The sequence below is a fragment of the Acomys russatus genome, chromosome 24 (genome assembly GCF_903995435.1).
Source record: "Acomys russatus chromosome 24, mAcoRus1.1, whole genome shotgun sequence".
In the NCBI taxonomy this organism is placed as follows: Eukaryota; Metazoa; Chordata; class Mammalia; order Rodentia; family Muridae; genus Acomys; species Acomys russatus.
Window position 1 is genome coordinate 14,511,845 of NC_067160.1, and position 23,813 is coordinate 14,535,657.

General features: G+C 44.3%; 1 protein-coding gene across 1 annotated transcript in view; it reads right to left on the reverse strand.

Moving 5' to 3' along the window:
• Positions 1 to 23,813, reverse strand: part of Rapgef4 (Rap guanine nucleotide exchange factor 4) — a 287,611-nt gene that overhangs the window by 44,618 nt on the left and 219,180 nt on the right. Inside the window, exons 11-17 of the mRNA XM_051166215.1 lie at positions 17,222 to 17,306; positions 16,666 to 16,726; positions 14,619 to 14,695; positions 14,124 to 14,270; positions 11,863 to 11,978; positions 5,844 to 5,932; positions 3,397 to 3,475 (exon numbers count right to left, since the gene is read on the reverse strand). Of these exons, the coding sequence (XP_051022172.1) occupies positions 3,397 to 3,475; positions 5,844 to 5,932; positions 11,863 to 11,978; positions 14,124 to 14,270; positions 14,619 to 14,695; positions 16,666 to 16,726; positions 17,222 to 17,306 (654 nt within the window). The remainder of the gene's footprint in view (positions 1 to 3,396; positions 3,476 to 5,843; positions 5,933 to 11,862; positions 11,979 to 14,123; positions 14,271 to 14,618; positions 14,696 to 16,665; positions 16,727 to 17,221; positions 17,307 to 23,813) is intronic.

Below are 23,813 nucleotides of genomic sequence, written 5' to 3' on the forward strand. Positions count from 1 at the left end.
CCCATCAAGTCACAAAAATGTGCTTAAGTACTTTGCCACTCCTGTGCCCTGTGTTAAGAACACGGGAGTCAACTGATTTGTCTGGCTGCACATACAATATCCAGCTGCTTATGGGGTACAGTAAACATGTACACATAGACACACATACACACACATTCATGCATATACATACATACGTACATACATACATACATACATACATACATACATGTTGTTTTGCCGTTTCTCCACTCACTTTGTCGTGCCAGGCTGCCTCTGTAAACCTGTACAGAAAACACTTTTACCTCCATATGTCCGAGCTGCCCACTGATGACAGTGCCAAGCAGACCCCATCCTCAGGATGTGGGAATGAGTCAAGGGCCCAGAAGGTTCGGTGAGGGCCTGTCTCATCTGTAAGGCCTTGAATACCTGCCAGCCCAGGCCCCTTCCTAAGGTCTGGGATCCTTTGGATTCCCTGTTTGCCAAGTTGCCCCATTCCCTTCTGATGAGTCATTTTATTCCTTAAGTCAGTCGCAGTTGGTTTATGTTACTTGTGGCCAGAAAAGTAGATGATCTAAGGGCCTTATCTATGCCATCACCATGAGGAAGGCAGAAAACTGCATATTGCACAAGCCCTCGAACATACACAACCTTGAGGATGGAGCCCTGCCCCTTTCCTTACTCTTGACAGGAAGAGCCCTGGCTTTCTGGAACATTATGTCTAGCCATCACAGAACAATTCTTATTAGAATCTCCTGCTCCTAAAGCCTAAGGGCTCAGCTTCTGGCACCTAATGTGGTGGCCATTAGCCGCATGTGCCAATGTAAACTAAAACAAGAGCAGTTAAGTCACACTGAAGCCAGTTCATTACAAGTCCAATTTTAACTCAGTGGCCATGAAACTAGCATGCATTGGACAGTGGTGACTAGACTATTTTATGGCCCAGAGCCTCACTAGTAATTCTCCCTACAAGCTCATCTGCAGGCCAAAACTGGTACTAGTTTGTTAGGATGCCCTTGGGTTTTTTGGTAAATATGCAAATGAGGTGCCCTAAGGGCCTTGCACATTCTGGAAACTGTTAAAACTAGAAGGGTCTCCTCCTCTTCCTCCTCCTCCTTCCTCCTCCTCCTTCCTCCTCCTCTTCCTCTTCCTCTCCCCTCCCACTCCCCCTCCTCTTCCCTCTCTTCTTTCTCCTCCTTTTAAAAAGAATGTGCTAAGAAAATCTCTGAGGATGTTTAGCATAGGTGGAAGTCCAATGGGTAATTTTGTTTGGTTTTAGCAAGGCTCTTTGGTTGTATAAAGGGCCTGTATAAATGCAGTGCATTTTGAAGAAATGTTCTGAAACTGTAATTAAAGGTTATAGAATCAGCAACAACTTAAATATGCCTTTAAAGAAATTAATTATGAAGAGAACAAGTGATAAATCCCAGATGACCCTGCCACTGCACTGGGAATGTCACTCCATGCTTGCAGAGGGCTTTAAGGTCCACATCTGCAAAGCAATGCTTACGCTAACTCAAACAGAATCTTGTGAGGATAAGATGATGGCATAGTTCAAAACTCTTGGAAGAATGTCTGAAACTCAAACCCAGAGGGCTGAATCAAAGTAGAACAAAGAAGAGAATCTAAGTCCTCACAGAAAAAGGATGTTTGGAGGTGCCAGGCAGTGCACATTATATCCAGCCATATTGCTTGCCTCGCTCTGCTGAGGAGTTGGCACGGGATACGCAGGTCTCCTATGGGTGCTTGTGCTTTCTTCTTTACAACACCGTCACCCCCACTCCTTCTCTGACTGGGCATGGCATGAGCCTTCCCTGTGGAGCTGCTGCTTTCAAAACAGCTGGCACCATGAACACTCTGAGTCCCTCTTAAAGGGGAGGAGCTACTAAGTGAAGAGACTGGCATAAGCTTTGTGTAGGGGCTTTAACGTATAGAGATAAAGGCTTGGCCAGTGCAACTCTCACCTTTGGGTTTGCCCAGTTTAGGCTTATTGGCACACTAACCACCGAGGGAATCAAGCTGAATTCAGAAGTGGTTTTTATTTTCCTTCCAACAAATCTCAAAGGTCTCATAACACTCAGCATGTATAGAGTGAAGAGAGCATGAGGAGTCCCTGAATATGTTAATTTCCACCTTAGAAAATTGAAGGTGAGCCGGAAAGAATACACAATATAGGTAAGACTCATTAAGCTGTCATTACTTGGAAATATCGTTTCCAGGCAAATAAACACCCGAATCTTACTCTTGCAGTTTCCTCTGAGTAATGCATTCAACTCAAATCTCCCATCCTCACACATTCTGTTGACTTCAAAGTGAATTCTGGGTGAGCAGAAAATGAGAACGAAATAGGACAACTATAATTTTGAGAAAGGGAAGTATGCCAACACTGATTGGACTGCTCAAGCAAAGGACTAAAGAGGCAATCTCGGGATGTGTTTAGTTGCTCCGAAAGGGCAAAGCATTTTGGGGCCTAAATATTTGTGCCTCTAAAAATAAAGCAGAATTAGAAGATAAGCTTTCACGTCGCTTCCAAAACTGACATCCACAAAATTCACTTCTTTTATGCAGTTTATCATTTTGAATGTTTACGATTCCAATGCTTGCCAACTGGTCAGTTCAGACCATTATTGAAAAGTTGCCATCAACCAGACACAGCTTTTGATCTGTCTATTGGACTGTCCTTAGAATTTCAAGTATTGGCTTTTTGTTTTAAGGCAATGTGACATAAAGAGATCAGTCCAGGAAGAAATGTCAGCCTTGCCTTCCTGAGTGTCCGGTTTGGATGCGGTTTGTCTTCTCTGACACTCGTGTCAAAATCTGAGTGACACTCTAAGGTTTTGAGGAGTGGAAGGACCCTTAAGAGAGCAGTTAGTCACGGAAGCACTGCCCTTGTAGACACATTCGTATCTCTCTCTGAGGGCAGGGTTAGTGACTCTCACTGTCTGGGACTGATGAGACCTTGTGAAGACAGGTTGTTACAAAGTGAAACCACACTTCCTGCGTTGTCTCTTTTGCACACGCCTGTCAAGCTTTCTGCTTTTGTCATTTAATGACACAGTGCAAGGCCCTTGACAGATGCAGCTGCCTGGTCTGGAGACCTCCATCCTCCAGAACCATGAGCTAAATCAACTTCCTTTCTTCACAAACAACCCAGTGTTGGGAATTCTGCTATAGCAATGGAAAAACGGACTAAGACGAAGTAACTTGGCTTGTGCTTCATACAGTTAGTAAAACCCACAGGCAAGAAAAGGCAGATGCCTGCCTACACCAGGGAAAACGCTAGCATTTCAGAGTCTGGTAAGACTAAAGAGCACAGCGTGCTCTGAGCCAGACTTACCTTCAGGAGATGGAGTGAGGCAATGACCATTTCGTGTGGGGTGTTTCTGAGAGCAGAGACTTACCACAGTGAAAGGATATTGGGCCACCAGGGCAGGGCAAAGCTGGGTATTTGGCATAAAAACACAGTGCATCATAACAAAATCATTTAAAACGGAATCTGGAAGGGAGAAAAGAGAAATTACATTTTGTGTTAATTCTAGGGCAGCAAGAGGATCTAGTCGTTTGTTCTTAAGTGTCAGTTTGGGCATGACTGTCTGTGTAGGGTGTCTTCATCCCAAGTTAGTGATGTGGACAGGGCCTGAGATCAAAATTCAATTTCTTAGGACAATGAACAAAAATATAGCATTAAAAAAAAAAAAAAAAAAAAAAAAAAAAAAAAAAAAAAAAAGGACAGCCTTGTATGAATGGCATTAGTCACTTTAAGCACAAATAGTTTTTTTCTCTGGGCTGGGACCTTACAAATACCTCTTAATACACACACACACACACACACACACACACACACACACAAAATATGCATATATATTTTATTTGTATGTTAAATATATTTCTATATTAAGGAATTATACCTGGGCAATAGCCTAATGCTAAATTAACACATTGACTTTTGTCTATTTTATACTTCTTTTGTGGCAATATGTCTTTTCTATTATCTTTGATTTTGCATCTTTCCAGAAGGAGCAACATGGGTAAGAGGAGGATAGAACTATGGGAAAATGAAGGTAGTAAAAGCACAGAATTGGAGGACAGAGGAAATCAGCCAAAAGAGATACATGAAGGCCTTGAGAGCAGCGTTAGAAGTGATCAGAGCCAGTCACCGGATGACAGCTGGGGCCACACCTGCTCTGTGAGTGGGGAACCAGGGGATGGCAAGGGAGAGAAGGCTGTCTCAGTACCTCATCACCAAGCTGCTTGGTGCTTCCTTATTGCAAGGATCACATCATCCAGGCATCCTCGCTGGGAAAGCGTGTGTAGACACACTTCGAAGCCATGGAGGTCTATATACATCACTGAACACAAGGCATCCATCCATCTGAGTATCTGCCTGGACTGACTCAACAAATAGTGCTCTAAGAAGAGACCCACGCCTGGGGTCTTGGCTTTGTGTCAACTACTCCCCACTTCATTTGCTGTTTTGCAAAAATCTCAGCTAATCAATTCATAGAATAAGACACTGGAAAGAGATTAGGAAGTCAGTGGCAACACACTTATAAGAAATATATAATAATGGTGTCTTCATCTTAGGTAAATTGCCAAGGTCAGTTGTTAATGGATTTTGACCTACCACTAAGTTTCTGAGATAAATCTGTGAGTTTACTGTAGTGAGAGATGTTCTCTCATGGAAGTCACTGTGCTTAAAACATTAACCCATGATGCTATTCAGTAAGATAGGCAAGGAGCTCAGGATTTTTCTTTTAAATTGGATGCCTGAACTGGCAGTGCAGCTCTGGGGTACAACACTTGCCTAGTATACCCAGGGCCCTGGCTTCCATGCCCAGCATCACAAGAAAGTACAAAGACAAAGTTGGCTGCAGGTCGTTTCTTCCAATTCTCCCACAAAGTGGAAATAATGTGACCCTGGACACAGCTCACTTGTGAGATTTGTCTTTTTCATCCTCAGTGTTGTCTCTTAAAAGCAAGGCTTGCTCGCTATAAGGAAGTTTATGTGATGAACTTTATTATTCACAAAAGACATGCTGTGGGACTAAGCCCCAGAGCCTCCAAATGTGACACTGTATGGAAACAGGGTCTTTGAAGACACAAGTTAAGGTGAGTCACTAGTGTGGGCTCTAACCAATGTCCTGTGGGAAAAAAAAAAATCTGGACACAGGGACATCTCTGCACAGAAGGAAGGCCATATGAAGACTCACAAAGTGCAGACCTGGCCAACATGACATTGGAGCTATATATGGAAAGATTCCAACAGACACCAGGGGATAAGAGAGAGGCAAAGATGGACTCTATCACAACCCTCATAAGGAAATCTATCTACTATCACCACTGTTGTAGATGTCTAGCCTCCTGTAGGACAATCAGATGCCACTGTCTGGGCATCTGTTCCATGTTAGAGCAGCTGGCAGTAAAACCGACCCGGGTGGTATTTAGTTCACTCTGGCCTAAGACTCCACAACCACAGAGAGAACCATTCCATTTATTCTTAATGTGGGAAGCTCCAAATACTCTATGGGAAGAGGGTGGGTTTAAATGATGGCCTAACAGACACCTTTGTGTGTGTGTGTGTGTGTGTGTGTGTGTGTGTGTGTGTGTGTGTGTTGGAACTGAATGGTATTAGGACAGATGTCTATGGAAGGCTACTCCTAACATGTTCAATTATAACTACACCACTGCTAGGGATGGGCTGGTCTCCGCACCACCCAGGGACACTCTTTAAAAAAGAATGAACATGACACCCCTCTTGTACTGCCCTGGCGGCCCACACTGAGAGAAAAATCAGGATTTTTCTCTCTCTCTCACAATTCTATACATGGATTTGGTAGATTCTCAAAACTCTCCTGTGCGCGTACCTGTTGCTTCATTCAAGGATGGCTCGAGGCGTATTGTTTCTAGAAAATGCTCTAAAATTTTTTCAGGTGTTCCTGACATCACAGTATACCTGGGCAAGAAGGAAAAAGACCATTAGATTTTTTTTTTTTTTTTTTTTACAAAGGTGAGCACTCATTGGGAGAAACAGATTACTGACATATATTTCTGAAAACAGAGCTGCTGGGAAAGCATGGGCCACTTGTGATTACTGTGCTCGTTGTGGCAAGGGAGACCATGGGCCTTGCCCAAGCACACAAGAAGCGATAGAAAAACAGTCAATAGGAGCACAGACTAAAAGACGTTCTTTTCCCCTTCCCCAAGAGATAAGCTCCCTCAGCTGGAGCTGAGGAATGCCAGTCTTATTCCAAGGGAAATGTAAAGTAGTATATAAACCCTCGGGCAGGGCAATGGCAGGGCAGGACAGGGCAAGGAGGGCGCTGTTGAGGAAAATGACAGTGGACTGGGTTATCCAGGCATGGGTCACTCATACAAAATGTCAGTGTGACACTGGGTTCCCCTGCAGAATTCTGGAATGTTCTGTCTTTTCCAACTGAACACTGCTATGTGCTTTGGAAATCAGCTAATAACGAAAAGAAATCAAAAGACAAAAACCCCAAGTACCAGCGAGCAAACAAACCCAGGGACCATCACAAACAGAAATAAATCAGAAATAGAAAGCTATGCATAAGGTATTCAATGTCAAATATGAATTACTTTAGGGGGTGCATCAAGGGATATATTCGGGGTACTCTCCAGACATCAGGAGACCATGCACTTTTAAAATTGAAGGTGAGTTAAAGTCGGGGTGAAGAGAGTGGCAAACGGAAACCGATAGCTGGCGTAGGCAAAGTACCTAAGATGCTGTGGGTGTCTCTCAGCTAGAACTCAGCCCTGCCCTTCCTGCTTGGCATGACAACGGGAAAGGAATCTAACAACAGAAAGAACGTTCTCTCATGTTCAGAAAGCAGAGACAGGCTCAAGTTCGGAGAGAGTCCAGCTCCCTTTTTCACCTCCTCACCCATGTGCTTTTCCTGCCTGTTTTGAGACTGTGGAGGAGGCACACAGAGCTGGAAAGAAGAGCCCCTCCAAACAGCAGCAGGGTCTTACCTCCTGCCGGAGGGATGGAAGAGACCCAAAAGCATATGGCCCTGAGGACATGAAAACAGAGAGTGGCCCTGGACATCGAACTCAGGGCCTTGTGTGCGCTAGGCAAGTGTGTGCTCTGCTACTTAGGCTTAGCTCGAATGAATGAATCTATGGCTCACTAGAAGAGCTGCCAGAGGAGCAGCGTATGGCCACCTTAATCAGGAAGCAGGGTGGGGGTCAGGAGAGCAGTCTACACCTGTCTGGTGTTTGCTACGCCCCCAGCAACCAGGTAGGTGCTAGATTAGGCAGCCCTGTGTACTCCTGTAGTTAGTTAATTTTGCCCGGTGGGGAAGCTGGCCTGCTTTAGAGAATGCAACTGTGTGGCTGCTTTGGTTGGTTGGTTGGTTGGGTTATGGAGCAAGATGCTCTGTGTGGAGAGAAGACCAGCCTGTCTGTCAAGAGCCCATTCTGAACAGGAAGTTCTCTGTGTTATTAATAGTCTTCCTCTCCGAGGAGGCTTTGCAAGAAACTTTTATTTAAATAAGACTATACATGCATTCATTAACTGAACTCTGAGTGAGTGAGTTAGTCGCTTCATGTATTGTCTGGGTAGAGATTGACCGGCCATGAGTGCCTTTGTCAGAACTTTAATTCTGAAGCAGTCTGCATTTACACTCTGGTTCTCTTTGTCTGGACTTCCCTTAGGTGGAGTATTCTGCCAGATCACATAGGATGAAGACCCACTGGCTTGCCACGCAAGCTGTCACCTCAACAGAGAGCAAGTGTCTTCTTTCAGGTCCTGCCTGCCTGGCCAGTCATGTCCTGCCAGTCTTTCTTTGGTCCTTGACTCCCTCTAGTGGCACAGCTCTGCAGACTGCTTACCTAACCTATAGCTCCATAGAACTAGGAAAGGGGCGCATAGAAACCTTTAGATGGCCCCAGTTCTGCCTAAAACATCAGATTCTGGCTTTACACCCACCAGAAACAGGCAGGCGCCTAGTGTTTGAGCCCTTGCTATGTGGGGTCAAAAGTGTCTGAGACTAGATAGAGCAACTCTTGTCAATTTATGGCAAGAGGCAGCTACCCCAGTTCTAGTAAAAAGCCACCCTAGTTGACTTAAAGCCAGCAGGCTCTCTTAAACTTGTGAAAGGAAAAAAAAATCTTTTCCTAATACCAAGTCTACATTTAGAACAACAACAAAAAACAAACAAACAAGCAAACAAACAAACAAACAAAAAGCAAGGCCCGGGAGCAGAGGAACAGAAAAGCAGACCCTCCTATGAACAAGCCGGGAGTACTGCAGTGGGAAAACCCGTCTAAGGAAAAGGCAGGGCCCTGAGCAGAAAATGACAGTCATTTCAAGTTCTTGTCCTACCAAGTTCTCACAACCCAGTGACCACGACATCCCCCAAAGGGGGTGTCACAGTGACCACGACATCCCCCAAAGGGGGTGTCACAGTGAGCCCTTCATCCCAACTGTTACGTAACGTCAGTACTGACGCTACACTCAACGTTCAGGGGCTTGGGATGAGTCAGGCAGTTTTTAAAGCTTAATGTATATATAAAAACTAACCTGGAGTTCTCAGGGGGAAAAAAAGAAACAGAAATATAGCATTAGTGCCACGACCATGATGATGTTTTCTGAGTTTAAAAAAGAACAATTTCTGTGGAGACAGATACCCTCAATTGTACGTCTATCTGCAGACATGGTTGTCGGAGTGCTATCAGAGTTGATGAGAACACCAGGCATGACGTTTACTTACAGGACCCTCCTATCAGCTCTGGTCAGTCTTGTCATTTGTGGTAACAGCTTTTCATTCTTTAGGCAGCTGACTGTGCGGTGTGTTGCTTTCTACCTAGTGCATTTCACAAATAGCTTGCTGCAAACATGCAAGGGGTGGGGTGGGGTGGTGGTGGTTATCTTTAAATTATATAAGAAATTTGGGCTGGATAACAGGACACAAATGGAAAATTTATTTGGTACTAAAATAAACGTAAGACACTTGTCTTTTATATAATCTTCATATCTTTTTTGTTGTTGTTGTTTTTGTTTTTCAAGACAGGGTTTCTCTGTATTGCTCTGGCTATCCTGGACTCATTTTGTAGACCAGGCTGGCCTTGAACTCACTGCCGGCCTTCGCCTCCCAAGTGCTAGGATTAAAGGCGTGCGCCACCACGCTCAGCTTCCTTTATATCTTTTATATCACCAATCTTTTTCTTCATATGATCTTCAGTTTGAGTTTTCATTCCACTGAATTCATAAATTGGAAGGCATCTGAACTGAAGACTTGGAATAAACACAGGGTTTGTTGTTGTTGTTGTTTTGTTTTTTAATCCTCCCTCATGTACGAAAGAGGCGAAGGGAGGCCCCAAGGGCATCTCTTGATCAGATGTTTCAAAGTTAAGGAGAAATTTCCAGATTTGCCTTAGCAGATATCATAATTTTCCTGAGACATGAGATAGTATTAAAGAATATGATTACCAGGTCCCCTCAGTCACAGACACGGGGGGGGGGGGGTGGGAAGAAGAGGGGGAAGCGGGAGGGAGGGAGGGATAGGAGGATACAAGGGAAGGGCTAACTACTGAGATGTAATATGAATAAATTAATTAAAAAAACAAAACAAAACTCCCAGTTACTTGCAAAACCAGAAAAAAAAAAAAGGAATATGATTACCTGCAAAATAATCTAGTTATAAATAAATCTTGAAAGTAGTATAACCCCCCCCCCCTCTCTCTCTCTCACACACACACACACACACACACACACACACACACACACACAGCTGTCATGGCCATCCTCCTTAGTAGGCTACAAGGACAACTGTTTAAAAAGTAGATAGTAGCATAGATGTAGAGCTGGGACCATAGTTCAGTGGGAGAGCATTTGCTGAACACATAGAAAGCTCTGGGTTCAATCCTTGCTACAAAAAGCATAGATAAAAGTAAATATCACTAGTACATAATAAATAAATCCAGGTGGCAAGTTTAGAGCTTTGTAAGTGAAAGAATAGATTATTTTATTTTATTATTACTTTTTAAAATTTATAGACTTTTAATTAGATTTACAGAGCAGGAATATTATTATTATTGTTGTTGTTGTTGTTATTATTATTATTATTATTATTATTATTATTATTATTATTATTATTATTACAGTCTCCAATGGTGCCTAGAACAGATTTTTTTTTTATACAGTTCTTTTTTAGTGCCATCCTCCTTGAGACATATTGCAGATTTACCATGGAGTGTTGAAGATGCAGTGCTCTTACTTATAGCCATCGCTCCTCGTCTGAACATTTGGTACCAGGATGCACATTGATACCCAAACATGCAGCTGCTCAAATCCCTCATACAGGATAGCATAGTATACACCTTCCCATGTGCTTCAATTTGCTCTAGGTCATTCAGAATACTTACTAACGGCAACTGTGATACAAGTAGCTGCTATTCTGTATTGTTTAAGGAATAACCATACGGGAGACACACACGGACATGCTCAGATACGTGGCCCACTCTGTGAGTACTTCGGAGCCCATGGAATCTACTACTCTGTTTTGCTAACGTAAGCTAGGAAGCAGGAGGAACAGAGGCGTGAAAGTCGGTCAAACTGAACTCCCCTTTAAGGCAGTGCTTCTCAGCCTGTGGGTTGAGACCCCTTTCGAGTCAACCAACTCTTTCACAAAGGGTAGCATATCAGATAGCCCGTGTATCAGATGTTTACATTATGTCCCATCGCAGTAGCAAAACTTAAGTGATAGAGTAGCAACGAAACTGAATTTATGGTTGGGGGGCGGGCACCACTGCATGAGGAACTGTATTGAAGGGTTGCTGCTGTCTAGGGAGGACAGTCCCGTAGGAATTCTGAGCAGGCACTTGCCAGTGAGAGCTGACGTGCCTCCATTCCTTCTAAAGGGTTGTTTTAAGCATTAGATAAGATTTACAAAACATACTGTGCTTATTTAATAATATGTTTCTTCCTGTCTTCTTCTCAAATATGTTGACTTACCCAGATGAAAACAACTGAGTCATAGGCTTTTTAGTCGAAACAATAGGAATTCATCAGTTTTGGTGAGCGCTCTGATAAAGGAAACCCCATTTTACTTGGCAACAAAGGAAAAATGCTCTTTCAACATATTATTTGGTGATGTTTCTTTAGCAAACAAACACATTCATCTGCTTTTCTTATACACAGATTGAAAATTAATCCCCACTTAAGACTTCGCAAGCCCCGATTTCCTACAGGCTCATCTCTACGTCTCTTGTCTCGTAGTGCAGACGCTGGTCCATTTCGTGAGACAGTCCTAGGTAGAAAGCTACAGTAAAAGCTGAAAACGACCCCAGTTAAACAAGAAGCCTGCGAAATGAGAAGCCAAACTCCCATCTGACACTGGCAAGAATAAGTGCCCTTGCGGCCGATGAGGCAGCACACACGACCAGAGCTTCGTCCATGTCACTTAGTCACTCTAATAACAAGGTGAAAACGCTTTAGGAGAACCTCCCCCCCTCCCCCAGCCCCCGGGCGGGCGTTTAGATAGCAAGGATCCTCCTCATTGGGGCCTGTGCCCTGAGCTGCCTGGCATGCCGGCTTGCATTGTTCTGGCGGGGAGGGGAGGGGGTTATGTCTTCTTTTTGAAGCTCTTATGGCTGTACGCTACGGTGGGGGAGAAGCCTTGGAGCAGGACCGCATTCTCTCTGCATTACTCTACCCTGCCCCAAGCTCAATGCAGTGCCAGAAATGGATACATTATACGCCACAAGATGTGTGATTAGGCAATATAGAGAGAAGAAAGAAAGAAAAAAAAGTCACACGCACTGCCATCTTCCACAGAAAGGGAGAACATGCTATTGTAGAAATGATACCATGTGAAAAGGTTAATCATAGTCTGGCAATTACAGTGTTGGATGCAAACATACTTTTGCTGAGGCTGCGAGTTTCCTTGATTAGAAGCTCTGTTCCCTGCTGGGACCTTCTCCAGCACCAAGACATCTTGGTCATGTTCCTTAAGTCTGACTGTATTCGCCTCAACGTCCTGCAAACACAAATTACACCACACACAGATGCTGCTGTTCACTCAGACAATGACAGAAATTTCCAATGCTTCAGAAACTCATTTGGTGCTTGTGATGTTAATTGTCGCGTCTACAAATTAAGCCATTTTTCAAAGTCAAGGGCTGGAATGGTCAGAGAGAGGACCAGATGAGGTTTGAAGCATGTGGTTTTTAAAACTGCTTTTACCCTAGTCTCAGAAAAAAAAAAAAAAAAAAAAAAAAAAACAAAAAAACTCCAGAGGAGCCTGGGGTGGTGCGCTCTGGGAAGTCTCTGGGGGAGGGGCATGGGACAGGCAAACGGGGAGCCAGAGGTGTTTATTCTTTCTAAAAATATGTGGTAAACAGTCCCGAGCTTCAGCGGAGTCCCTTTCTCCTCTATGGTGCATAGGAGAGGCACCTCTGTGTGATTAAGCAACTGTTTTGTTTGAATTTGGACATGTCTGGAGTGTATATGCATCCATGTTTCCACGTGTGCTTTGCGTGCAAGCGTGCACGCAGACACCATAGGTCCACACCTCAACCACTCCCCACTGAGCCTCTCACTGAACCTGGAGCTGTCTGATTCAACTAGACTGGCTGCTCAGCCCCACAGGGCCCACCAGGACTACAGGTGAGTCCTGGGCTCTGAACTCACCACAGGGCCCACCAGGACTACAGGTGAGTCCTGGGCTCTGAATGCAAGCCCTCACACTCATGCAGGAAGCACTTTACTGACAGAGCTGTCTCCCCAAGCACACGCTGTGCTTCTTTCAAAATCAAATTGAAATGTTATCCAAGCCCTTTTCAGTTATTTTAAGTGGCTTTATAAATGATGTCATTGACAAAGTGGCCCAAATATGACTCCTTCAAATGCCTTTTTCCCCCCCTAGAGTGTAACCTCACAGGTTTAAATTTCAGAGTTAGTCAAATTTACCTAAAATACTTTTAAAAATATTTACTCTGAAATTTGTACTGCATTTTCTTAATTCGGTCTCCATTTTTAAATGGGACCAGATAAGGATAAAAACTAACTTCCTATGATACCTTTCCCTATATTAACCAGTGGTATAAATTTTATAATTACTATTATCATTACTATTGACAAGGTCTCATATGCCCCAGGATAGCTTCAAACTCTCTGTGTAGCTGAGGCTGACCTTGAACTTCTGATCCTACAGGCTTCCACCTTCTATGTACTGAGATAATCCTTGTTCATCACCAGGCCTGGTTCATAGGTACTGGGGGATGGATTGAACTCAGTGCTTTAGGCACACTAGGCAAGCGCTCGACCAGCTGAGCCGCTCTTCTAATGCTCTTCATGGTATGGACTTTGACTTTCTTTGCTTTGTGACTAAGTATGCATCCAGTGCTGTGAGCAGAGGCCAGGGCTTTGGGCAATGTAGAGAGAGAAGTGCACATGGAAGGACAGGGGCAGAGGGAGCTTCTCTGGGACCAGGAACCATTTTTTAACATCTCATACTCTTACAGGGACCTGAAAGAGCTTTTGGGGGCTCTTCATCACAGCCCAACCTCAGGTGCAGTTTTGCTGCCCCACGACCACCCAAACCATTCACCTGTTTGCCTGTATCTGCAACAGCTGTGGCTTGAAACAGCTTGAGATAAAGCCCTTGAATGGATAACTTCAGTTGGCATTAATTTCTATTAGCAAACACTCGGTAAATCAGGAGTGTGTGATGCTATGAGAATGGTCCACTTGGGAAGAGATGGGAAATGGACCACAGGGAAGACATGCAGTAGAGGGGGGCTGCCACTCTCCTGGACAGTGGGGTAGAAAAAGAGCATCCAAAGGGATGCATAGGAGAGCAGAGAGGAATGTCTTAGCCTTTGATATCTTGCTAAGACAGCTGCTAGTGTTGTCTGTTCGTATGGACCAGTGTGGACATGTGCAGAGGTATTTGGTCCAGCATACTATCTGATATCTGCAGCTGGTCACCAGAATGCACAGGAACACACTGAACATGCCGGTGTCATCACAAAGGCCCGTTGTTCAAGCATCTATTTGCCGCAATCCTGTGGGATGAACAACCCATTCAAATCTTTTCTTATTTAAGAAGGTGCGGGGGTGGGGGGTGGGGGAGGGAGGGGAATAAGATGTCCTTCAGCCAAACTGCACTCTCTTCACTCACCCTCAGAATCCGGTTGAAGTCCTCCTTGTCAACTCTTAAGAAGTGACAGTTATCTTCTCGAAGAACAATGGAGGCAGCTCGTGGAGCATCGTTCACCAGAGCTAACTTGCCAAAGTCATCTCCCTCGTGCAGGGTGCAGACCACACCCTGGGGAGAGCAGGACATTCAGATAAAATGGACCAAACACCACCCTCCTTACCCTCCCGTGCCATGCAAACACTGTGTGGGTAAATGGACTGCTGCAGCTTGTATTACATAATCAAATTAAACTGCTTAATTTTTCTTTCACAGAATAAATACAGTCAATGAATGACCTTGAGTGCAATAATTGAGAAAATTGATGATTAAAGATGAAATTATGTCTTTTCTACATGGAGTAACAATGCCATGGTAAATTTAATTGCAGCAACATTTGTTACTACTTAGAGACATACTAGCAAATGGAGTATAATAAAGCTTCAAAAAGAAAAAAAAAAGATATATATAGATATATACCTTGCCATAAATGACTACATTCACTGATCCTTTTAGAATAATGTACCAGGAGGTACCTTCTTCCCCCTGGTTAAACACTAGATACAAAAAGATGAAGAGACTTATGACAAGAATAGAAGCACATCAATATAAATTACAGCTTATCAAATCATCACTTTTAAGTCCCCAGAATTACGCATACATAAAATACAAAAAAAAAAAAAAAAATTACTGGCAAATCCTAACTAATTCAGGTGGAATATTATTGTCTTTCTATAGAACATAAAAGCACAAGAAACTGCAGTATTTGCTCTACCTTGAAAGACAGGTTGTTACCAGATATCAATTTACCAGCAATCCATTTCTTAATGGATTGCATGTTTCCCCCACAATTCACAAAGCATTGTGCTGTAGAAAATAGGTTTTAAAAGTGATCTGACCAGTAACATGAAGTTTGAAAACATGCAAATCAGTGCTGTAGCGTGTTGATAAATACATACCTGCGCATATGTTTTTAACTGGTTAGAATAATAACCAATGTATTCAGGGCAGGACTCACGCTCAGGAGGGTGAGAAAGAACAGACTAAAGGAAGGGATGTGAGGCAGCTGGAGTGCAGGGCTCATTGTTTGGAAAATAGTTAAACTATAGGACAAGCAGGGAGTGTTGGATAAAAATGAAATATTTTAATAGTCTCTATTTTTCATCTGGAACATTTAAATATTTCATAGTACGGTGAAAACAACTAGTGAGTTTGAATGAAAAAAAAAATTAAAAGACAAATGAAAATGAATTAAATAAAAAAGAACTGAAGAGACAAAGCTAAAAAAAAAATGGAGTTTCTTGTTGACAGAGGTATCAGTATTAGAAACAATGAAGACATTTTGAGATAAAAAATGTAAAACTCACTTTGCTTCTATAATTCACATTTCTTGTTTCTTTTTAACTATCACGACATAGCTAACAAAGAACAAAATTTCCCAAAAGATGTCTCCTGGAAGTTTGTTTAATTGATGTTGATTAATAAGGTGTTCCTGTGTGTCACCGGGATTAGGAAGGGCCATTTATGTGTAGCCATCACTCCCTGTTTGGCGCAGAACCCTGAGAGGCCCTGATATGCTGCTTAGTCTTCTGATTCTGCCACAGAGCAGACAAGGAGGCATTGCCTGGCCTTAACCCCAACTGCTGGACACAGCTTTTGTAGGACGAGCGGGAACGCCACTTTAGTAACACTGCTTGCATCTATTAATATCGGATTTTTTTTTCTTCCAGGTATGATCACAGAACTGAAGGACAGCTTGAATTCTGGAGAAATACCCCATTTGACTAGCACCGTGTAAGTGAGAAATGCAAGCCTAAGAATCCCTCCTGGGCTTGGAGCCCCCGGTGCAAGAAGAACAGGAACACGACACTTTAAATGTAACTGTAACAGGCAATTTCAAGAGCCAAATTAGTTCTTTTTTTTTTTTTTTTTTTAATTAATTTAACCGTTTTTTGGTGACTGAGTCCCAAACTTGCTATGTAGCCACGGATGACCTTGAAGTTCAAACTATTTCCCTCTGCCCTCCCAATTCCATCCCCTCAAACTCCCCTCCCTTCCCCCCCCCCCCCCCCCCCCCGGCTTACACAGTGATCAAGATATCAAGATAGAACTTAGGGCTGGCTTCACACATGTTGGGCATGTGCTCTGCTAACTGAACTATCCCTCAGCCCCAGACTAGTTCTAAATCCACAAACTGCAAAGAAGTCACTGTGCAAGTCATGCCCCCAGAGCCCTGCAGGAAGAGTAAAGACTTCATGCTTTCCACTTATGCTAGACGCTATGCTGAGCCAGTGGAGTAGGGAGCCAGCAGGACTCAGATTGGCAAGGGCTACATGTGCGGTGCTGGAAAATCCACCAAACCTCAGATTAATTGACACAAACTGGAATAGTCGTGGGTCCAGAAAAGTACAAGTGCCACTTGACATCCTGCTGGGTCAGTGTGGGGCCAACATGGGAGAGTGTGGCATTGGCCTGGAACAGGAGAGGGTGTGGTGAGGCACAAGGCTTCCTCAGGACTCTCACTTACACACAGTTCCTCCTTTGGCATGAGACTCAAAAATGAGAACGCCCGCTAACTCCCGTTTCACCTAGAAGGAAAAGAAAGACCGTAGGAAGGCAAGGTATGGGAGAAGGGACTTGTGTTTTGCGTGGATGTCAGATGGCTGTAGTCCCCAGGCTCACCTCAAAGCTGTCATCTTGCTTATACAATTCCCTGCGATCCAGAAAAAAAACTCTCACTGGACTTGCTGCTTGGATCTCAAAGTCCGTACCCAAACTACTGTCTAGACAAACAAGTTTATAATGAATTCCCACCAGGCAGAGCCCTTAGGGACATCTATTTACTTTGTGGGGTGACTGCATGCTACGGTGTACATTTGGACATCGGAGAACAACTCGCCAGAGTTGTTTCTTCCTTTCCACCATGTGGGGTTTCTGCAGTGGAGCTCAGGCTTCCACCTATACCCACGTTGAGTCACTTCTTAGACTCAGACACCATTTTTGTTTGTTTGCTGATCTACAATTTTTATTTCTCTTTCTTGGCTGCATCCCCGTGTGCCACAGCTTGCTCGAGAGACACTTACTGTGGTAGAAAGATGGGATAAGGCTTTAATATGAAGGAGCTCATCGTAAATAATCTCCAGGTCATCCACAGTCCTCTGGCCAGGTCTATAAAGAAAGACAAGAATGAAATGTTGTTACATGAGCTTCAAATACGGAAATGGATCCAGTGGTCAGGAACATGTTCAGGGGGTTATTTTATATGAAAATATACCGACAGAGGGAGACACTGTGCCGCAATAATGCCTACAGGGCGTAGGAATGGATGCTTTCATTAGTGGGAAGGATATGGGAGGAGAAGCACAGACCCAGGCTCCCATTCCTTCCACTCTCAGTGGGATGAGCCCTCTACATGGTCATTGGCTGACTTGCCAGGCACTTTGTAGATCATTGTAAAACATTGCTTTTTATTACACCCTCAATCAATGATGACACAACTTGCCTCTTCAAGCACTGGAGACACTGGGTTGGTCACCTTGACAATGGATTCACATTTCTTGGCTCTGGTGTAGTACCATAGCCTAACAAAAAGGTAACACTGCCGCTCTCCCTGTGCTAGGTTCTAGGCTTCACCCAGAAGACTCAAGGATTCCTTATGCAGCCCTAAGGAGGTACGTTCATCGTGTGAGAATAAGACCAATCACACTGTCTGGAATTTCTAAGACAGGAAAAGCAAGGTACATTCATGTGTCTGAAACTTTGTTCCATAACTACCACTGTGCACAAACAGTTAATGATCTATGCTAATGCTTTTTAATTACAAAGCTTAGTAGTGTATAAAATTAGTAATGCACCTTTGGTGTGTGGAATAAGGGGTAAATTTTAACATAAGAAGACAGAGAAAATTCCTAACTGCCTTTTGTATCCAAAAATTGTTTTAGAATCTTTTTAATATTTAATAACATTAATGATTAAAAAGATAAGATTAGTCCATAATTTGGGTTTTTTTATTGTTTATTGCAATATAAGGAAGCCTGATTAACTGACACTCACCATCTGTGGAGAGTGAATAAAGACAGCTCCCATAGCTTCATATATTTAAATACCTGGTCTCCAGTTGGTGGGACTGTGTGGAAAGGATTAGGGGTGTGGTCTTGTTGAAAGAGATGTGTCACTGGGGGTGGGTTCTGAGGTTTCAAAAGCCCATGCCATTCCCCATTAGCTTTCTCTGCCCCATGAGTGAATTTGTCTCAAGATCTGAGTTCCCAGATACTGCTTCAGGGTCATGCCTGCCTGCCTGCCTTTTGCCATGTTCCCCACCATGATGGTCACAGACTTTGACTCTCCGGGACCTTCAGCCCCAGTAAACCCTTTCTTTTATAAATTGCACTGATACAGTGTCATCTCACAGCTATAGAAAAGTAACTATGATACCACCCCTTTGACATTCCTTTGGAAAACTAGAGACAGTTCTTGAGAGAGAGGTGAGATTTACGCCAAGTGTTGGATGTTAAGGCACTTACACAATTGTGTGAGTGGGAAACAAACCCCGGCAACATGCTAATCGAAACTCAAACCAAAGTGCAACAAGCTTAAAGTAGAGTATGGTATTTGGTCCAGCAGTCTACATCTGGAACTTAGATGAATTGTGGGGTGTTCAGAACTGCACTGTAAATATGATGAGGCAGATGGCCAGATTAAACAATTTTGCAAGCACAGTATCACACAAGGTAGGTGGCAGGCCTACTCTGAGCGAGCAGGAGGAAGGAAATACATAATTTCCAATGACCTCCATAAGGGCAGCTTTGCCATGAACAAAAGAATACAAAATTCAGGTCTTGGGAGACGCCAGCCACATTCATTTCCTGCCAGGGATCATCACTGAAGGACACAGTGGCACACCAATCTAGTGCTTAGTGGTGTCACCTAGAAAGTGCAGGACCTTGAAAGACACTGAAGAGAAACTGAGGCCACCAGGGGTGCCACAGGAGCCAGGCCCTCCTAGCAAGTGCCCAATCTAGCACTTGACTTACACGTAGGGATTTTGAAATGAGGACCCTTGGGGATTTAAAAGTCAATCAAGTCACCTCACGCATCTGTGGCCACAGAGGCAGCCACGGGGGAAAAGGCTCAGGTAGGCGGAAGAGGATTACAGCTGTTTGGATCAAGGAGCTGCCCTGCTGTTCGTGCCTCTTGACACGAGGCAAATAGCACAAATGCTCCTGGATGTTCGGCTAAAAGCAGAAGGAGTTATTAGACTACCTTACCTCCTGGGTGTGGACTGAGCTGAAGGTGGGGGGCACAGCCTCGAGAAGAAAGGTTTACAAGTAAGCCAGTTCTAAAATCTTGGCAGATTCAGTATTGGAATCGAGGCAGCAGCAGATCTCTGGGCATTTAGCAGCATTTGGATGGTAGCAATACGAAATCTTTATTGCTTGACTCAGATGCCTTTTAAAAATTTAGAATTTTAAAATGTATTTAAATCACTTAAATATTAACTTATTTAAATTTAAATACTGTCTTTAGGATTTACACATCTCATTACAGTAAAAATAATTACTTCCATCAAGAATTTTAAACATGATGAACAGTCAGATATTTGAGGCAATATACTGAAAATCTGCCAGTGCCGAGCCATTCCGATTAGTCCTAGGGCCTGTGGGGGGAGGTAAAGAAGGCAACATCCAGGCTATTTTTGAAACGCACTTGAGTTCTCGTTCCTTCCACAGCTTGCACCCCACCACTTCTTGCTTTCCTAAACCCTTCCTCTCCCTGTCTGTCCTTCTGTCTACCTCTCACAGTGTGCTCTGCCACAAAGGATTTGCTCTGCTTTGTCTCCCCAGGGAAAAGCCTGGCTCCCATCTGTGTAGCTCTGGGATGTTACCGGAGGTCATACAGCATTCTTTCCTGACCTCCTGCGGCTTCTTGGCCCTCCCATCCCAGAGCTGACAAGCATCCTAAGCTTCATCTTTTCAGTACTTCAGCGTCCACCACAGCTCTTTAAAGCCTGGTCTTGATTTACTGTTCTAGAGTCATCTGCTGCCACTCACTGTCCATCTTTCCTGATAGGCGTGTTGTCTGCCACAGCCATTGGCACGCCTTTTCACTTCCGCAAATACACCCTACTTCCTGTCCACAAGACTTCTGCAGCTCCTACCTAACGAGGATGCTTCTTTCTGCCTCAAGCATCGCTTGGGCTCACCAGCCCTTGTCCTTCCAAGGCTGCATTGCTGTGGTAATAGGCAACACTCTCTGAGGAGTGTTATTTGCTTGGCCATTCCTAACTCTACACTCTTCTCAAGAGCAGCAGCATCAAAAGGCATCATACACTAGATTAGAAGCAGAAACTGGCACCAAAGTCTAACCTATGAACTTTCTAGTTGCCTAATACTCTGCTGGCTCATTTCTGCATTTGTAAGGCAGAATACTAAGTAGGATAGCTGTAAAGGTCAACTGCGTGTTTAGGGAATATGGCAGAAAGGCGGGATGGCTTTATTACAAGGGCAAGTTTTCCTCATGGCTCATGGGACGGAGTTCTGAAAATTCACGATGAGTTTGGAAGTGATGCCATCAGAGCCACAGAGCACTCCTGTTCTGTGGCCTGAGGGAACTGGGGGTGTATGCTCTGTGATCTTCCCAGTGAGGTCAAGTAACACAAGGTGTCCACAGCACATTTCATTTTGATCTACTCCATGACAAAGAGTGACAGCTGTCTTCTCTTGTCTGTGACCTTCCTCATCTGTAGTTGTGGTCTCTGTAATTTCACAGAGCTGTAGTCAACTGAGGTCCCATTATTAGGTGGGAAATTCTACAAATAAATAATTTCCAAGTTTCAAATGACTCATAGTAAATTATTCTGATTGCTTTACTTTATTGTATCTATTATATATACTAGATCAAGTATATATGTGTGTGTGGTGATTATATATGGTACATATATATTATATACATTTATATGCACACACACACACACACAGTAGTGTACCATCCACAATCAGATATCCATGGAAAGCCTTAGGACATTCTCCATAGGAAAAAGCAGGTATTTTAATTCTCAGTAGAGGGAGGAATTGGATGGAAACAATCTTTTTCTACAAATGATAGAAAAAAATGTATAATCGTACAGTTGTGACATGCAGCCAGTTACTCTGCATCAAAATAAATGTGGGCATGGGGTCTGGATGGAGGTGACCAGCCAAATGGCACCTGTTGGGCTAGCCACTGTTTTGGTCAGGGTTTTGTCTGTGGCTTAAAAAGCCCAGGGAAAAACGAGCAGGTACCACCACCACACACCAAAGTGGGCCTTACCAGAAGGCCAGGAAGCTTCCAGAATTCTTGGATAGTGGAAAGCATAAAGGAATAGACTGATCAAGCCTGGAGGCCCTGGAGCCTGGCACTCACATGAGAGCTAAGTGGCAGCACGGACAGCAGTACTCTACACGAGTACTCTGTAAGGGCTTGGTCTTGGCGGTTCATCAACTGGACCCTACTCAGACTCACTGGACTCTAGGGTCGCCCCTGGCCTTCGCCTACCACACTGAACAGAGTTTCTCATGGAGAGAAAACTTGTTCTCTGAGACGATGTCCAGAGAAGAACCTCAGGGTGGCTGACAGAGCCTGGGAAAGGCAGAACTGAGCCAGTGGTTTAGAGACACACAGTTGAGAAGAGTTGTCCCAGGAAGGGTACAAAATGGCTTCGGGCTGGAGAAATACTCTTTATTTTGGCAATAAATGGGAAGGAGAGACGATTTCAGCCTCTTTGACCCCAAAGACCTCTCATAAAGCCCAGCCTGTTGGGAATAACCTAATAAAAATCCACCTTAGTTCTTGCGGGAAGGCTCTCTTGGGGGTGCCACTGGTATGTAAACACTTGTGTGGCAGCTTGCCCCAGGCCTGGTTATCCATCTTCAGCAGGCAACCCAGGTGAATAAAGTCTTCTAGAGGGACTGACCAGATACTGTGGTGAAACACGTGGTGGTGGGGGTTGGGCTTTGAAACCAAACTGAACAATGTCTAAACACAGGTTAGCTTTCAAATGAATAGAAAAAAAAGAAAAAGAAAAAGAAAAAAACACTACAGTAACAACAACAACAACAACAACAAAACAACTCTGTGGTCTGAAGTGACCGGGCAGGCCATTGTCATTTGGCAGTAGACCCAGGCTGCCAGGTGCTCTTTGGTCCTGTTTATAGCAAGTGGTGTAATGAGGTGAGAGAAGTCAGCGCTGCACGGCGTGAGGAGACTTTACTCTTTCAAAAATGAGTCTATTCACAATTCACAAAGCAATGAAAACATCCGTAAGAGATTTGCCCAGAGCCAGGACCCCGTCCCTTTGGGGTCTCAACATGCCATCAAGATTGACAGTTGAGGTAAATACTAGGCAGAATGCCAGAGGGAAGGAAAGTCAATCTGGTCAACCTGTGCCTGCCGGAGCAAATCAAAGTGTGCGCGCCTCTCCTAGACAGTGCTGCATCTCAGTGTTGGCCATAGGAAAAACAGCAACGAACCTGGCTGCTCCCAAGGCCACCAGCGCAGGGCCGCTGTGCCAGCCAGAGTCTTTGGGAAAATTCCATCTCTCTACCCTTGCTTCAGACGGAGGTATTCCCCTTCGTCTGCCACGAGCCCTGAAAGAGCTTCTGAGAACATCTAAACCCAGCCTTCCCTACCTACCGCAATCACCGAACAAAGTCATCGTTTAAAAGCGGGTCTCTCGTGGCTACAGTGGCATTAGGCACCTTTCATGCCTTGGTCTTTATGGGGGTGACAGGGGGAGAAAATAGAGAAGCGATCCTACAAATCAGCCCCCCAGCCTGTTCAAACACGGTAATGAAAGGGTCCCAAGGACTGAAGGCAATTTGGCTTTCAAGAGGAAAGGGAAACGGGGCGGGGCTGGGGGGGGGGGCGAGCACCGGGAGGAGATAACTCCCATGGACCTTCAGAAGAGGAACCCGCGAGCTGCGGAAGTGAATGGACTCTCTGGATGCTCTGAGTGGCAGCTGGTGAATGTACCTGGTCTTTACTTGTCCTTCTCCAGATGTCCCAGGGGGAGATGTTAGGCATCCCCGCTTCTTTACAAACCTGCGTGGTGCCACATTGATGTGGCTCTGTTGGATCCCGCTGCGGAAAGGCCTAGTTTCTGTAAGGGCTACATTCCTGGCAGCAACGCCTAGTTACAGGCAAGATAATAAACGGGGATGGAGGGAGAAGCAGTTTGTACATTAAAGGATGGGAGGGCGCAGGTGATCTAGGACGCTGCTGGTAAATACCGTTTTATCAAGGAATTTATCAAGGTCAGAGACAGAGTTCCTCTGCTATTGGAATGCGGATAGAATGAAGGATTCGCCCATCTGCCAAGTGGCGTGTGGGCATGACTAGGGGTACAACAAGCAGGTGAGAAAGTGAATAAACTGGTTCCAGTAGGCCTGCTACCTGGCCTGATTTGTGTAGAAAACACTAAGAGAAGTCAACATTCTAAATACAAGCACAAGCCATGTATGTGTTTCTAAATTTTCTTTCTTTCTTTCTTTCTTTCTTTCTTTCTTTCTTTCTTTCTGAGACAGGGGTTCTCTGTGTAGCCTCGGCTGTCCTGGACTCGCTCTGTCGACCAGGCTGGCCTCGAACTTACAGAGATCCACCTGCCTCCGCCTCCCTGAGTACTGGGATTAAAGGCGTGCA